This window comes from Lolium rigidum, chromosome 2, assembly GCF_022539505.1.
Source record: "Lolium rigidum isolate FL_2022 chromosome 2, APGP_CSIRO_Lrig_0.1, whole genome shotgun sequence".
Classification (NCBI taxonomy): domain Eukaryota; kingdom Viridiplantae; phylum Streptophyta; class Magnoliopsida; order Poales; family Poaceae; genus Lolium; species Lolium rigidum.
Window position 1 is genome coordinate 219662846 of NC_061509.1, and position 16190 is coordinate 219679035.

General features: G+C 44.4%; 2 protein-coding genes and 1 pseudogene across 2 annotated transcripts; 2 read left to right on the forward strand and 1 right to left on the reverse strand.

Annotated features, from left to right (window-relative positions):
* The first annotated feature begins 1905 nt into the window (after positions 1 to 1905).
* Positions 1906 to 3292, forward strand: LOC124688161. The gene is made up of 2 exons (XM_047221877.1): positions 1906 to 2542; positions 3257 to 3292. Exon 1 carries the CDS (start codon positions 1943 to 1945, stop codon positions 2540 to 2542), a length of 600 nt encoding a protein of 199 aa, XP_047077833.1. The 5' UTR covers positions 1906 to 1942; the 3' UTR covers positions 3257 to 3292.
* A 1057-nt stretch (positions 3293 to 4349) lies between these two features.
* On the forward strand, positions 4350 to 7099 carry LOC124690570 (annotated as a pseudogene).
* Positions 7100 to 10998: 3899 nt separating this feature from the next.
* LOC124688162 (UDP-glycosyltransferase 92A1-like) lies at positions 10999 to 12869 on the reverse strand. Its single transcript, XM_047221878.1, has one exon. The coding sequence runs from the start codon at positions 12794 to 12796 to the stop codon at positions 11363 to 11365; it is 1434 nt and encodes a 477-aa protein (XP_047077834.1). The 5' UTR covers positions 12797 to 12869; the 3' UTR covers positions 10999 to 11362.
* Positions 12870 to 16190: the final 3321 nt, after the last annotated feature.

Consider the following 16190-nt stretch of genomic DNA (forward strand, 5'->3'; position numbering starts at 1 on the left):
ACGTGCCATCGAGACCGGATCCTTGACGCCTCTAATTCCCACAGACGGCGCCAATTGACAAGGGATTAACTTGTCAATGCCTACGGGTTGTAGACTAGGGTTTAGTTGGAAGTAGAGGGCAAGTATATCTCGAAGGTTTCAGCCGAAAAGTACTCGACGATTATGAAACTAGGGTTTGAGAAACAATGATTCGATGCTTTCTTTGTCCCTCGACTCCCCCTTATATAGGAGGCGGAGCCGAGGGATTCGTATTGTACAAGTTACGTAGTCCGGGAAGGTTTCTAACTCCTCCCGCCAGATTACAAATAATGCTTCCTATTACAACTCTAGCTTTCCTTAACGATATCTTGGGCTTCCGAGTCTTCTTATTCTTCGGGTAGTGGGCCTTCAGTAAACCCCGGGTACTATCTTCGGCAGGCCCATTGGGGATGCCTATGTCAGATAGGTAAGGTAAATGAGCTGGGTGGCGGTAGTCTGTTATCACATAAAGACTTGATGGGGTTTATTTAGGTTCGTCTATTATTATTTAGAAGCCGAGAAAGTAAGTTCATAAAAAGAGCGAAATACGATCCAATATGGTGCATATTAATTATCTTCTTTGGTAGATAAACTGTTATCCACAATTTTGCATTCTGGAGTATATGCATGCAGATGTGTAATATTGTAAATTTATGGTTATTACATAGTGATTCTATGCTAGGTCGTCTTTCTTTGCCGATATGTTTTCTAAATTATTTGTAGCAGCTGTTAACATTATTTATGAAGTTAGATATATTATTTTATTTTGCGAAACATAGGTAATCCTGCCCCATAAGGAAAATTTTCTTTTATTATCTTACCAATTTTGCTTACATATTGTAGCTATTCAGGTATAGTTTGTACAATGGGTTGCAGGTGTGCCTATAGGCAGCCGTCAGGACGCTGCCTTACAATGTACACGAAACTAAGCACTGGCCATATGCATTTCCTGTATAAAACAAATTCGTTAGGTTGCTTTAGCTTCCATACATAGCCTGAGAACCGAGTAACTATAAATGTGAGCTGTAAATTTCTTGAGTTGAGCCCTCCAACATGATTTTGGTCCCCCAATTAAATTTAAGCGGTCAGACTTCAGTATGTGCAGGTTGATAGAAATAACTAAGAAAAGTAGGATCCTCGAGATTATCGTAACCATACTTAAAGGGGAAGAGCCCCATCTAGGACAGCATAAACATATATGAACAAATCTAGAAGTGTATACTTTTCAGCATTAGCAGGATCATCCTAGCAGCCAGTACAATGAACTTGACATGTGAAATTAGCAATCAAAACGAAATACAATTGTTTCCATGTTAAAGGGGCTCAAAAGTAGTAGCATATATGACCGTAATTGGCACGATAATCCTTGGCAATAAATATATGTTCAAAATCCCATTGCGTACATGATACAGTCATGCTTGATCAATTCTATAACATGCGAGAGAACCTATGAGTGCCAAATAAGAAAAATAATATAGATTGATGAAGGATAACTTATATATCCAAGGATGAACATAATATGATGAGGTCAGTCATAAAACATGGCATACATGTAGGAGTCATACCCAGAAGCATGCTCGGAACTTGGCCTGCAAAGATGACATCAGTTAAATGTGGAGGAAAACTGAACAATAAGCTTAACGGAAGAGAACTCCATAAATTTGTTTGTAATAAGACCTGCAGGAAATAAGTATTTTTCAGCATCAAATGGATATAGACAGAAGAATATATGCAGGAAAAAAAAATGATAACAGAACCAGCAATATATGAATAGTTGACTGGGCCGGCCCATGTTCTCGCGAACACTGGCCCATCCAACCCGCTCAAACCCTAACACAAAACCCACCCCTTCCGCCTCCAGTTGGTCTCTCTCTTTCTCGCCCTCAAAAAAAGACGGCGAAGAAACCCTAGCTTCCCATCCCCCATGGCTTCGCACATCGACTTCCGCTACCTCGATGAGGGCCTCGGCGGCGCGCGCGGCAAGCGCAAGCGCCGGGAGGAGGAGGAGGCGGCCGCCGAGTCCATGGACGTCGACGCCGAGGTCCCCCGTCCATCCAAGCTCCGCGCCGTCCCCTCCCTCTCCGACCCTTCCAAGCCGGCCGGCTTCGGGCAGCCCACCTACGACGGCGTCATCGCCGGGCGCGTCTCGGGGCGGAACTGGAAGGAGCCCCGCACGCGCCGCTCGTCCGCGCTGATGGTCTCCCGGAAGCCCGTCCCGCTGGAGCAGCGCGTGCGCGACAAGTCCCTGAAGAAGGCGTACCAGGCGCGCAAGGCGGAGCTCAAGGAGGAGATCCGCCAGAACAAGGCCGCCAAGCGCACCAAGCGCCAGGAGCGGGAGAAGCTCAAGAAGGAGAACGTCCTGCGCACGGGCTCCAAGCTACAGAAGGTGACCAACCCCAAGACCATCCAGAAGATTGCCAAGTCCAAGAAGCGCCACCAGCTCAAGGTCGTCTCCGACGAGATCTTCGGCAAGAAGAAGTCGGAGGACGCCCGCCGTATGCAGGTGCCTGGCTTGGAGAACTGAGTCACCACCTATCCCTTTTCCTTTTTTTCGCGTTCTGTAATGTCAAAGTTTGTAGTACTGCTGCTTTTCTGCTGCCGTGAGCTCTGCTCTTATGACCAATCAAATGCTTACAATTACGTATAATACAAGAGTGGAAATTTCTCAGCTCTGCTGCCGTGATCTCAAAGGATCAGCTGCTAGAATCATGTATGTCATTTGATACTAGACTTATATTATGCCATTCCGTTCTGAGATATATCATTTACAATCTTGGTTCCCTGATTGGATAGTGAACCTGGAAATTATAATGTGACCTCCACTAAACCAGCCCTGATTCGATTCGGAGGATTGGAGGAACGTGGAAGCCTGGTAGGGGACCAAGTGGAGCTTCCATGTTGTGTTTGTCGTGAAGACCGGATATCAGATGATCGGCACATGATCGGTGTCCCATCTGGATTTCATATCACTCAGACTTTGACATGGTCTTTGTTCTGTTTTCTCTGTTGCCTTCTTGTTTCAGGTTGTAGGAACGTATGTACAATGTAAATCTACACTCTCACGACATAGAATTATTTCTAGTTGTACTACTGTACTTGAACTGGTTGGGTCCTCATCTAGTATGGTGTCCAGAAATTGCTTCTTCTTTCATTAATTGGAAATGGAGCCACGTAACTGTTTTTTCAGCCATGTTTCTTATCAAGTTTGATAAGCGTTCTTATCAAGTTTTTCTTACTGGTACCGTTCATGTGATCCGTGATGTACTGGGCATTTACTGAGATTTTTTGTAAGGCTTGCCCCTGATTTTCCAAAGATGATGTTGCAGTATTCGCGGTTCTTACATAGTATGCTGTCTTACTAGTGTTTGATCCTGTTGTTTTATGAGGCAAGTTGCATTGGCTTAATATCAAAAGATCGGTGCCATTTATCTCTTCAAAATGGAACTTGTTTTCTCTTTTAACTGAATTTGTCTATTATCAGGATGGTATAAGTTGATGTGACAAGTCAGTTGGAAATCTTCTCTTCCCTACACAGTTAGTACCTCTATCAAAATGTTTTGATTGTTAAAACAGCGAGTTTAACTGTACTACTCTGATGCTACCTTAAGTTTCTTCTCGTGTTTCCAACACTACAGTCAAAAGAAGAGATACCGTGATGCTGCTATCATATGAAACTGACTCGTAGCTATCGCTTTTATTACTTCAAGGGCTCCCCTTTGTACATGCCCCTAACTTCAGATCTTGTCCAACCACTTTGTATTTCAGTCAGAGAGCAGTATCTCCTCAAAAGCTCTGATAGCAGGTTTGAGGTCCTTCCACTGATCATCCACACGCCTAGCTTGTCGACTGAACCTGCATGGAGCTCCACGGCCTTTTTAATTGGCTTGATTGCATTGTTAAGTCTGTTGCTTAGAGGAGAATTGCACACCTGGCCTAGTAAAACTGTTTCCAAAAATAAAGGACAGCGGTTTTGTAAAATGGGTATTATGAGATATACCAGATTGCTTGGTATTTGTAAAATGCCCAACATGTAAATTGTTGAAAAATAGAAATGAACGGGTCTTTTATGAGTTAAGTTATCTTAGAGGTAAGAGGCTTATGTCATCAAATCTCGCATACATTTCATTATAGGAAGTTAAAAAGCCTTGGTTTCTGCATATTGCAATTATGATACGAAGTAGAGAGTATTGAATCTATAGAAGGAGCTTCATGTAGCCTCTGAAGGCATAAAAGAATTGGCATAGAAGTAACTTACAACAACTCAGTCATGTTTCTGTCACAAACTCATAATGCTTAGCATCAAACTGGGAACCCCTTGTGCAATTCCAGTCATGGTTGTTTGCTGTTTGCTGCCGGTTAATCGTACTGAGCCGGCCTTCTTCGCTCATCCTGGTGCTCGGTGGTGCAGGGTGCTCGGCACGCAGCTCTTCTTCATGCTCGTGCCCGTCAGCGACGAGCAGGATCGGCCGCAAGATTGCCAGGTTCGCTTCCTCCCTCCTCCCTGTTCGATTCTTTCCTCACCCCCCCTGCATTGCTGGCTGGATCTCACATCATGAGGGCGCATCTACAGGTTCGTAAGCCAAAACGTCATCGGCCACTTCCCCGTCACTCTACATGTGGAGGACTACCAAGCCTTTGACCCCAAAAGAGCCTACGGTGAGCTTTCCTTCTCCAGATGCTTGAATCATCACATCTACCTTTTCGTTCTGCTCAAAGATGCGCAAAGAGATGGCAGGCAGCCTCCCCTAGATGGATTTCTGAATCCAGTGCTGTTTCTTGCAGTGTTCGGCTATGAACCCCACTCTGTTCTGCCCGTCGGCTTGGGCGCCCTTATGGACCTTGTTGGATTCATGCCGCTGCCCAAGATAAAGGTTCTTGCAAGCAGCGCGGTGAGGACCCCGGATTCCCTTCCTACTCCACAAGCACATTGTCCGTGTCAAATTGAATTCAGTCTTCAAGTAAGCTGTTAGTAGCTGTGCTCTTAACTGGTGAGCGTCTGGTTGGTGTTAGGTGTTCTACACCCCGTTCTTGAGGCAGATATGGACGTGGCTGGGTCTGGTTCCTGCGTCGAGGAAGAGTTTTTACTCCTACCTTGGTGCTGGTTACACTTGCATCATTGTGCCTGGAGGCGTGCAGGAGATACTTCACATGGATCATGATTCAGAGGTTTGCCACGCTTGTTTTCTCGCATAGTCAATGAGAATATTGCATTTTATCAAGTGGCATGCTAGGTGAAACCAATGTTTTATTTCCAGTGAATGTGATAACGATGAACAAATTTTGCAATTGACAGGTTGTTTTTCTCAAATCAAGAAAAGGTTTTGTTAAGATAGCTATGGAGACAGGTTCTCCTTCAGTCCCTGTTTTCTGCTTCGAGAGGTAATGCGACTTCTTGCCACATGATGCGCCATATTGTTGCTTTCATTCATGGGTGGCTAATAAATATTGATGAAAGTGGATGGTTGCAAACTTCAAAAGGTTACCTAACTTTGGAAAGAATACGCCCTAAATTCAGTTAAATTATTTAGCAGATCTTATGCCCTGAAGTTCATCTACTTTTGAATCTTTGTTTGTACCATTAATAAATTATTTCATGGTATTCAATCCGCTTATTCTTCGTCCTATTGTCTAGTAGGGCTCTGTGTATAAGTGGTGGAGGCCAGGTGGCAAGTTAATTGTCAAGATTGCTAGAGCAATTAAGTTTACTCCGATTATCTTCTGGGGTAATTTCGGGTATGGCAGTTCATCTACATGTCATCTTTTTTTTTGTACATAACCACTGATTCGATTTGTGTAAATGGAAAATAATTTCTGTTCAGCATTATTATTGGCATTCAAGAGTTTGCATGGCCTAACTTGCACATTGTAACACAGGACCCTTTTGCCACACCGTTGCATCTGGTTGTTGGGAAACCAATTGAGGTTAAGAAAAATCCTCAGCCTACCTATGATGAGGTGAGAATCATTCTAGGTATTCTATCAATGATTGTTATTTTTCTAGCTTTCGACCAATTTTTATTTTTTGAGCAATGTGAATGTGCTTTGCCATCAAACATAACTGGAAAATGAGAGGATATGTACCAGTCATAACCCATACGGTCATTTGTGCATTCTATGGGTTAAATTCTCTGTTAATAAACAATAAAACACTGACACTGTTGGACCCCTTCATTGGTACGCATTTTTGTTTCTCATTTTGGACTCTATTTGAACCAAATTCTTATCTGTTAATCGCTGGGGACAGTGTTTTATATGAGTTCATCTCTTTAAAGTGTGATATTATCATCTGAGTTTCTATTGCTTCACCACTGTGAAAACAAGTTTTGGAATCATGTATTGTTTAAGATTCTAAATTGCAGTATGGCTTGGTTTACAGATAAATGAGGTTCATGAACAGTTCGTTGTTGCGATGCAAAAACTATTCGAAAAGTACAAGATGAAAGCTGGATATGACAAACTCAAATTAAGAGTACTATGACAGGCTGTTCCGTCATCCGACCATAAGCTCTTGCAAGCTGTGTTCACTGAAGCTGGAGTGTGTTTCATTTCAAGAGCCATCACAATGATACAGTAGCTTAGAATATGTGAAGTTCAAGCAGCTGGAATGACATATGCGCTCGTGGCTTGCTAAACACATGGGATGTAAAAAAAATGTACTATATTTGTTTGCTCATAAAGCGCTCAGGAGTTTCTCTACTTTCAAGTACCATATGTTGGTTTGGGCGGGGAGTAGCAGAAAGGATCAAACTTGATAACATGTTCTCAAGGTGGCGCTGAGTGCCATGTCTTCTGTGACAGATACTCTGGCTATCATGTCTTCTTCTTCCACTGGCCAGGCCCCACTCTAAGAATCGAGTTACTCAGATCTACATGTTTCCCTATCCTCTTTTGTTACATCTGACGGTTGGGATTAGAGAACAGTGATCTTGTGATCCTGTGGTTTGTTCTTTTCCTAGTTTGCAGAGAGTTTTTGTCATTCCTGGCTCTGATAGTGTACGAGGGTTTGTTGTTGGCGAGATTGAACTGGAATAATCGATCAAACTGCCGGTTGTGATCTATTAATGAACTAAATTTTGGTACACATTCTTCTGTTGCCGCTTTGATTAAATAGTGTTCTTTTGGAAGCTCGGGTAGAACACGTTCACATAGTGAACACTAGACATCTTGTTAATGGATTCCACAGGACTCAAGCGCTAGCAAAGATGAATCGGAACCAGTCGCTTCCCTTCTGGACTCAAGTCAGCATAAGAGTCGTCTTCATATTAGTAGGTTTAGAATCTTCAAATTCCATGAAAATAGTGAGAAAAATAGAGACGCACAATTCAAAAGCAACTTTCACAACTGAACTTGCCGCTCGACCCTGATTGGTTTCGGTTTGGTTTAGGCTGCCGATCAGACCCTTTATTGGTGGTCCGGCCAGTAAAAGAAAAGAAAAAAAGGGGACTCGGCGTGACCTCTATATATAGTTATATGCCAGTCGATGCGGCGGATACGGGTTGAAACCCTATCTCCGCATCGACCGCGCCATCGCTAGCCTATCTCTGGAGAGGAATTACTCCACAACCAACGTCAGGTCCATGCGTACGAAACATTTTAGAGGGAGGCTGCCTCCCGCTGTGTCAAGACCAAGCTCGTCAAGCCTGAATAGGAGGTTGCCACCGCGCCATATCCGCCGCCGCTCTCACAAGCCCCAGTGAGGTATCTCGGGACCGGATTTTGGTAACTTAGGGTTAACGGCTGCGTAGATTTAGGTTTAATCGTGTTGCTTTTGCAATCCATGCAAGAGTGACCAGAGGTGTCACGGGCCTGCCGCACTAGTGCAGACTCCCGCAACAAAGTGAAAGGCTCTTCCACTTGTCGAGCTCATCAAGCTCGCTCCAGGCCTTGGTCAGCTCCATGACCTCTACTTGGTTAGCTCGTGCAGCTTGACCTCCGGATTGATGATGAGCAGATCGGGCTGCCCACCACCGTTGCCCTTGCAGTCTTCCTCCTCGTCCTCGCCACTTGCCAGAGGTTGGCGACATCGCTGTCAAAGAGGCAAGAAGTAGGTGACATCGCCTAGGTAACCAGCACGGCGGCGAGGGTCAAACTCCAAGGTACAAAGCTGTAGCTCTCCAACTCGTAGGCCGGGTCCTCCCGCAGATTGGGCCGGAGGTTGAACCAGCGATCGCGGATCTCATCGCGCCGCTAGGGTCCCTCCCACTACACGGGCAACACGAGCACATGCCGAGAATTCAGAAGCAAAACAATTGGACAAACCCCTTTGCCTCGGTACACGACATTTTTTTAAACAAAGTATACAGCATGAAATATCCATGCTAACCGAGACTCCCTTTTGTGAAAAAGTGACATACTATTTAACATGTCTTAACTATGACTACGTATATATGGATTGAAAACTTGAAAACCTATGTACATATTTGTCTCAAGTAAAATATTAATCACACTAGGGAAAGTTGTAGTTGTACCACCAAATTCACCACGAATATATCTATCTAGCCATCCGTTTTTGCGTTGACATATGTGCATACAAATATCTCCTTTTGTTGCTCCTTAACACTTTGTATAAACTTGAAATGGAGCATGCCAACAACACAATCAAACTACAGTGTGTAGATTTTTTTTTCTCATGCAGCATAAATACTCGAAAGTACTCCTGGAAAGTTTCAAATTTATATGATTATCTTCGGAAAAAAATCTTGAAGTTATCCTAATGACTTAGCATGGATCTCAACACAAATCCACCCTTATGTTTATAAAACCATGTTTGGTATTAGAGTATTGAGCGATTTTAATTCTCGCTTATCCCCACTTTTTCTCAAATTTTAGTGTATTTTGTAACACCAAATACTTTAACTCTATCTAATGGATTGGCGATGAGGTCTTGTGAGGATCGAGTGAAGGTAGAGGTTTCACCCAATACTTAAAAAATTATCCCACTAATCCTACCTTACAGAAATACATACCATGGCGAGAATCGGATTGCGCCAAAAGTTGGCCACATAGGGTGACATAGTACTGCAAGAAGATTAGAGGTGGCATGGTAGCCTCTTGTAGGTTCATAAGGGCATGCCCAATGCACTGCTCTAGAGGTGCTGCTTCACACCTTTAGTTAGGTTTAGGTGGTCCAAAGTAGGTTCGGATGAGGAAGTAGCCTCCTCTTCAAGAAGTGGGATCTTAAGCCCTAAAAGCATGCTTTTTGGAGAGAGAAAGAGATACATGGTGTCATATTTGTGGGGTTCCTTCTCTCTTTTTTCTGACTAAAGTTGTAGCTTCCATTAGAGAGATAAAATTCATCATGTTGCTTCTTACAACTTTTTTACATGGAGCAGCTAGTTGTGTATGCCACCATTGCTCATGCCCTAAGGTAATCGAGTTTCTTGGCCATGGCTGGTACAAATAATGCCAAAAATGAGAAGCGATAATGCTTTTTCTTACGAGTCTTTTTTTTGTTCGTAACCATATTTGACCATGATGGTAGGACAACAAACTATCTCGAAAAACAAACAACAATTGCAACAGTTGTTTGTTACTCCTAGTTGTCACTTGCCTTCATGACATCCAGATACTACGATACTCCTTGAACCTTGCAGGGGGCTGCCCCCCTCCCCCTCCAAGGCCTAGACTGTATTGCTTAATTTTTTATGAAAATAACAGTTTATTAATAGGGTGTGCCTATGTCTCAGATTTTCTTAAATCTCAATCACCTTAGAAATGTGCGACTGTAGTTCAAAGAAAAGTGTAACTCAATTCAGTTGTGCAATTGCACTTTTTTAACATAAAAGTGTAACTAAAACACTTTTTTTAGGTGAGTGAGACTTAAGAAATCTCAGACATAGCAAATCCGTTATTAATAAGAATCAACAATGATACACAGATCTCTAAAAGTAATAAATTTACAAAAAAAGTTTTCAATCCACCTTGCAAAGACTGTATTGCTTAATTAGTGGGCGAGATTTGGTGAGATTAGAGGACACAAATTACTTGAGATTAGAGGACACAAGGTACGTGATCCCTGGAGCTTGCCTTTCTTCACTCATAAGGAGCAATCCTCATGGATTTTCGTATAGCTCCGCCATTGCTTTCTTCCCTTAAATATTTTGCCTACAACTAAGCTAAGAATAGCACATAACGGAATTATGTTCTACAGATCTAGTACTTATTTCGGTTCATAAAAATAAAATATGCTTTAGAGCATCTCTAACAGGTCATTTTTATAGCTGACCCCAACCCTTATAATATCCGTTTTTGAGGTTTTCATAGAGAAAAATGACCCCGAGAGGATCCCTTGTATTTGCTAAAACTAGGCATCCAACGAAAATTCCTCCCAACGCGGTATATCCCTTGTTTTCACAAGGCATCCGTCGGAACCCCACTACTCCTTATATGCTCAAAAACCCTTGGCGCACTAAAATTTCTGCTCGCGCGCTTTCATCCACCCCTCTTTCAGTCAATTTGGGCTGCCGCATGCAACTATGCGTCGAAAGAAAGGTTGTCCGCTACCCCCACGCCTATTTGCACCTCTAGGAGTTGGGAGCTTGTAGTTCCTTGGCCCCCCTTTTGCCCAGATGTGACCGAGCTGGTTACCGCCATGGATCTGGCGTGGAGCTCCACGGTGTGCCCCGATTTGGGCGCGCCCTCGAAGTAGCCACTTGATTCAGGGAGATAGTCTCCAAATTTATTTATATGGCATCCTTTGTATTTATGTGCGATTTGAATTACTCTTTGCATTCCAAACCATTCGTTATTTATTTAATTATTTGGATTTAGACTATTACAATAATTTGGATTGTTCTTATATTGTGTGATGTTAAACATTCATAAATTTGCTTTATATTGCTACTATAATAAGATTGTGTTATCCAAAATCACACATCGTGTGTGCTTAAATAAATCCTAAAACTGATTTACTTGTCTTTGAAGTATAATAACTTCGACCACTCTTTCTATCTATATCTGGTATGTACAAGGACTGATAAAAAAAAAGTTGTCGGGCTAATATTAGGACTGCCAATTTGCCATCAATGTTTTATTTCGTTCCATCAAACAAGATACAAAACGAGATCTGGCAAAAGATAATTGTCGGGTGAGTCCACTGGGTGCACACAAGTGTTCGCAGAAAACGCCCGTACGGGACCATTTCGACGTCACTGGTCCTAACTCCCAAGTACGCAGAAAGGTCGTGTCACCGTCATCAGTTCACTGCTATGTCGGCATGCATCGCAAGATTAACAGATTCCCGTTTCGCAAAAAAAAAAAGATTAAAATATTCCCAAGAAACTGTAAAACACCAGAGAAAATAATTCCCAGCAACCAGAGGACGGAAGAAAATAAAATCAAGCGCTCAGTGCAAGCGCATGGCTGCCAAGAACTCTTGCAGCGCCGCCCTGGACGACCCGCCGTCCTCCGCCCATGCCCTCTTCATCACCTCCTGGACCTCCGCCACTCGCCGCCGCACCTCCGCCCCCATCATCGTCTCGATACCCTCTGCCACCTTGCAGCTCTCCACGGCCGAGCTCTCGAGGTTCCCCCGCGCCACCTCCACGCACACGCCCCACTCCTCCGCCAGCGTCTTGACGTTGTAGAACTGCTCCGCCGAGAGCGGCCAGCCGACGATGGGCACGCCGTGCGTCAGGCTCTCCAGCACCGAGTTCCACCCGCAGTGGCTAAGGAACGCCCCCGTGGAGCCGTGCGCGAGGATGCTCACCTGCGGCGCCCATCCGTGGACCAGGAGACCGCGGTTGGCAGCGCGCGCCCGCGCCTCGAACCCTGCCGGAAGCCACTCTTCGCCGCCATCGATATTGGGGTCGATCCCCACCGGCGGCCGGAAGGCCCAGATGAAAGGCCGCCCGGTCGACTCCAGTGCCGTTGCCAGCTCCATCATCTGCTTCCGGCGTACCGAGTTCTGCGACCCGAACGATATGTACAGAACGGACGACGGTGGCTGCGAGTCTAGCCAGCGCATGACGGCGGCGCCGTCGTCGGTCGCTGCATGCGCTGAACCATCGCGGACGAGAGGGCCGATGGAGCAGACCGGGACCTGCCTTCCGAGAGTGCGGCGCACCATGGCCAGCCCGGTCGGCTCCAGCTCCTGCACCGTGTTCATCAGCACCGCGTCCGTCAGGTACCCGTGCTGTATCTGCCGGTCGTGGAACGCAATCATGCGGTCCATGCCGGGGGATGGACTGGAGAGGAACACCACCGACATCTGAGACCGGTGGAGCTCCACCTCCGGGTGCTCCGGCAGGCGGAGCAGGCCGTCGTCGCCGAAAGGCAGCGCCGGCATGTTCTTCCACAGGGCGTGCAGGATGGCCGTGCCGAACGCGCCGCACGACACGAAGACGGCGTTTGCGCATCCGCGACGGCGCGCGACACCCACCGTCCACGCGACGAACACGTCGGCGATGACGCAGACGGACTCGTTGTCGGCGACAAGGCGGGAGATGTAGGCGTCGAAGGCGGGCTCGAGGGACTCGAAGGCCTCGAAGAGCGTCAGGTACGCCGGGGGCGGGAGGGAGCTGGTGGACTCGCAGTCCGCGGGAAGCCCGTGGTCGGCCGGGACGAACGGCAGCGCGTGGAAGCTGATGTCCAACGATGGGGACGACGTGGAGGTGGAAGCGCGGAGGGCGGCGACGTTGCGCGGGGTTGAGACGAGGGTGATGGAGACGTCGCCGGGGAGGACGCGGCGGAGGAGGCGGGCCGCTTCAAGGAAGCTGACGAGGTGGCCCTGGCCGGGGAAGGGGAACAGCACGACGTGCTTGTTGCTGGCCATGGCCATGGTTGCGGGTACGCTTGCTTCCGAGTGGTGGTGCTTATTAGTCTTCTCTGCTGATGCGCATGAGCACTAATTTTGCTGGGGGAAAATTGGATCCATACCATTAAAAGATCCAATCTTTAGAAAAATACCATCCAAAGTTTGTAACTTAGAAAAATACCACTGAAAGGTTGCTCCGTTACTGTCTTTTACCACCACCGTGATCTAAACGTTAACTGTGCTCAGAAAAACGTTTGGACACATTCCCAGGGAGCTTTGCTCATCCTGGACGAGTCCTTGCTACAGACCACTCCCACGCTCTGCATTTCAGACCAATTTTGCAGCTACAATTTAGCAGCAGAGCAAGACATAAATGGACATATGACACACGATTTTAGTAGGATATAATAAACCATCTGAACCATATATATAACACAGGTTTCAACATAACAAAACACAAGTTTTAGCAACCATACTTCTGCAGATCATTCAGACATAAGACCACAGTTCACAGCAAAATACTGAGACATCTAATCCATCTACCCATTTAACTCAAAAGGAAATCTACGGTTGATTCCACCAGGTGATATTGCAGCCAGCTTACTCTTCAGAATCAATGTCCCTCTCTAAATCAATGATTGCATACTCTTCTGAATCAACAACCCAGCTTACAGTCCTGCCCTTATTGTATACTCTTTTTTCCATCTATAATACTGAAGTAAGAGTTGACAATGATCTCAGTTCTACAAGCAAATTTTGGATCATTCCTGCAAATATGCAAACCACAATCTATTTCAAGCAGAACATGTACAAATTGGAATAATGTAGAGACTCAGGTGAGATTACCCCTCTGGAACTTCAGCAGTATCCATCTCTGCTCAGATTGATGATTCCTTGTCTCAGCACTACATAATCCCCAAAGCTGAGCACGGGAAGGAGAGGGAACAAGAGGGAAAAAGGTTGAAGAGGGTGTGCACCATGGAGCAGCGCTCGGAGAAGAAGTCGCGGCCGGCGGGAGGCGCGCCGCCGGGAGGTCCGTCGCAGGGGAGGCTCCGCCGGGAGGTCCGTCGCGGGAGGCGCGCGACCTGTCTGTCTCCCTTAGGTTTGGGCTGGTTGCGATGTGTTCAGATCAAGCTGGCTAGGTCTGGGCTGATTGTGTTGTGGTCTGATCCAGTCACGTATTTTTCTAGCAAGGCTGATCGGTTCCTGAGTTCACGTCCAGATCACGGTGGTGGTAAAAGGCAGTAACGGAGCAAACTTTCAGTGGTATTTTTCTAAGTTACAAACTTTGGATGGTATTTTTCTAAAGATTGGATCTTTTAATGGTATAGATCCAATTTTCCCTTTTGCTGGCGTTGTTGGAACTTTTGGATTGGGCACGACTTGCTTGATATTGGTGCGCTCATGTCTACCTTATTGGGAATGGCAGGACTAACGCCAATTTTCTCGCGGAACCCGGTCTTTAGACTAGTCACAATGCATATGTGTATATGCATATGATACTTCTACATGATACTATCTTCACAATGCATGATATTATATACTAGTAGTATATAGTTTCCTTATATTAATTGATTGTAGAATCTCAATGTAAATATATATATAAGATTTACTTGATATTAAAATTTTCTAGTAGTATATGCTATGATACGGTATCTACCTATGATACTAGTATCCTCTGTATTATCCTTAATTACACTGTCATATGAGTATTTTGCACGCATAAAATGTATGATACTACCTATGAAACTATAATACTCTCATTGTGGGTAGTCTTACACGTTAAGATATACCGTCTGCTTACAACATTCTGAAACCATGCGTGGCATGACCACATACTCCAAACTCTACTCCACTCCACTGTTCGGTCTATCTCAAAAAACGAGCACCGAACACCGAACCGAAATAAATGGAACCGAATCCGAATACACCGAAAACTGAATTAACCGAAAACAATTTCGGTGCTTAAACATGAAAATCCGAATTTATATTAACAAATTCAGTTTTGACCATCTATTAACCGAAATACCCTTGAAAACCAAGATATTGTTAGATAGCACAACCGTCTCATACAGAGGTCCACTGTCAAACGTTTCAACTAATTTCTCTCCCAAACAACAAAACTCCAAGCAGGTCAAAGTGTCAAACTCCACGTATGAAATCACATGTCTCCTTGCAGGCCTATGCACGTCCCTAAAAAAGTTAAAGGCAACCACATGCACGTAGTATGTGTGTAGTATGTGTATACAAGTTCCCTCCCAAAAAATAATACACGTACACAAGCATCTGTGTAATTTCTTTTTTGCTTCATTTAGCTATGTATGAGTAGTTTACTACTACATGGTCGTATGGTTCCTAGAGTTATAAGCGTTGGTAGTATGTACGTGTTCAGCAATCCTTGTCGTAGCTTCTAGTCACGGCAACTCAGCAACTGCCAAGTTACTGCATACCATCATACGTATTTGATTTTTTATTTCTTGTCACAATTAGGTTAAATCGGTTAAAAACCGTACACCGAACCGAATTATCGGGAAACCGAATTACAAATTAATTAGGAAACCGATATAATTTCGGTTCTCATTTCTTATTACCCGAATTATCAAAAGAACCGAAAAACCGAATGCTCAGGCCTACTTATGTCTTAATAAAGAAAGCACACAACTTGTGTGTTCTTAAAAAGGTATATATAACTCCCTCCTAAATGTTATCACGTATTTTAATAAACCTAGACATATTTTAGCTTATCTTCTGCCTAAATCTCTAACATGTATTTGGGGCTGGAGGGAGTACAAAAGATATACACCGTACCTCACTTCTAGCTTTGTCCAAAGTCAAACTTATTAAATTTGAAAAAAGTATAAGAAAAGGTAGAAACATTTACGAACACCAAATTAATCTCACTAGATTGGTCTTAAAATGTAGTTTCATAATCTACCAATTGTATACCATATATGTTGGTATTCATTTTTATAAACTTAGTTGTATTCAAATGAGGTTGATTTTATGACAATACTAGAAGCACACTTATTCACGTATTGCGGTGACCCGGCACACCACTACGTGTTGTAATGAGTAAGCCATTGGCATAAAACTCACGGAACAACCAAGAGTGATACAACAGAAACATCGCGGGTTTAAAGCTCTCATTTATTCATGGTGTTCAACCATAAGAGTACAAAAGATTCAAGACCTTCCTTGGTCTAACAAGGATTCACGGCAAAGTAAAAAATCCAAATCTACTAGCTTGAAGCAAAGTGGCACATCTAAGTCTGGTACCATTAAAGTTCAACAACTTAATTATTTAGTAGGCTTCTATGTTGCTCGGCTCATCTAACTTATTCTAAGATATCTAAGTCTCACTTTCTACCTCTTCGCCTTCTACAACATATACTATAGCGTAGTCTACTCCGTCAATGCC

Coding starts and splice junctions, on each gene's coding strand:
- LOC124688161 (XM_047221877.1), top strand. CDS start 1,943: ATGGCTTCGCACATCGACTTCCGCTACCTCGATGAGGGCCTCGGCGGC.
- LOC124688162 (XM_047221878.1), bottom strand. CDS start 12,796: ATGGCCATGGCCAGCAACAAGCACGTCGTGCTGTTCCCCTTCCCCGGC.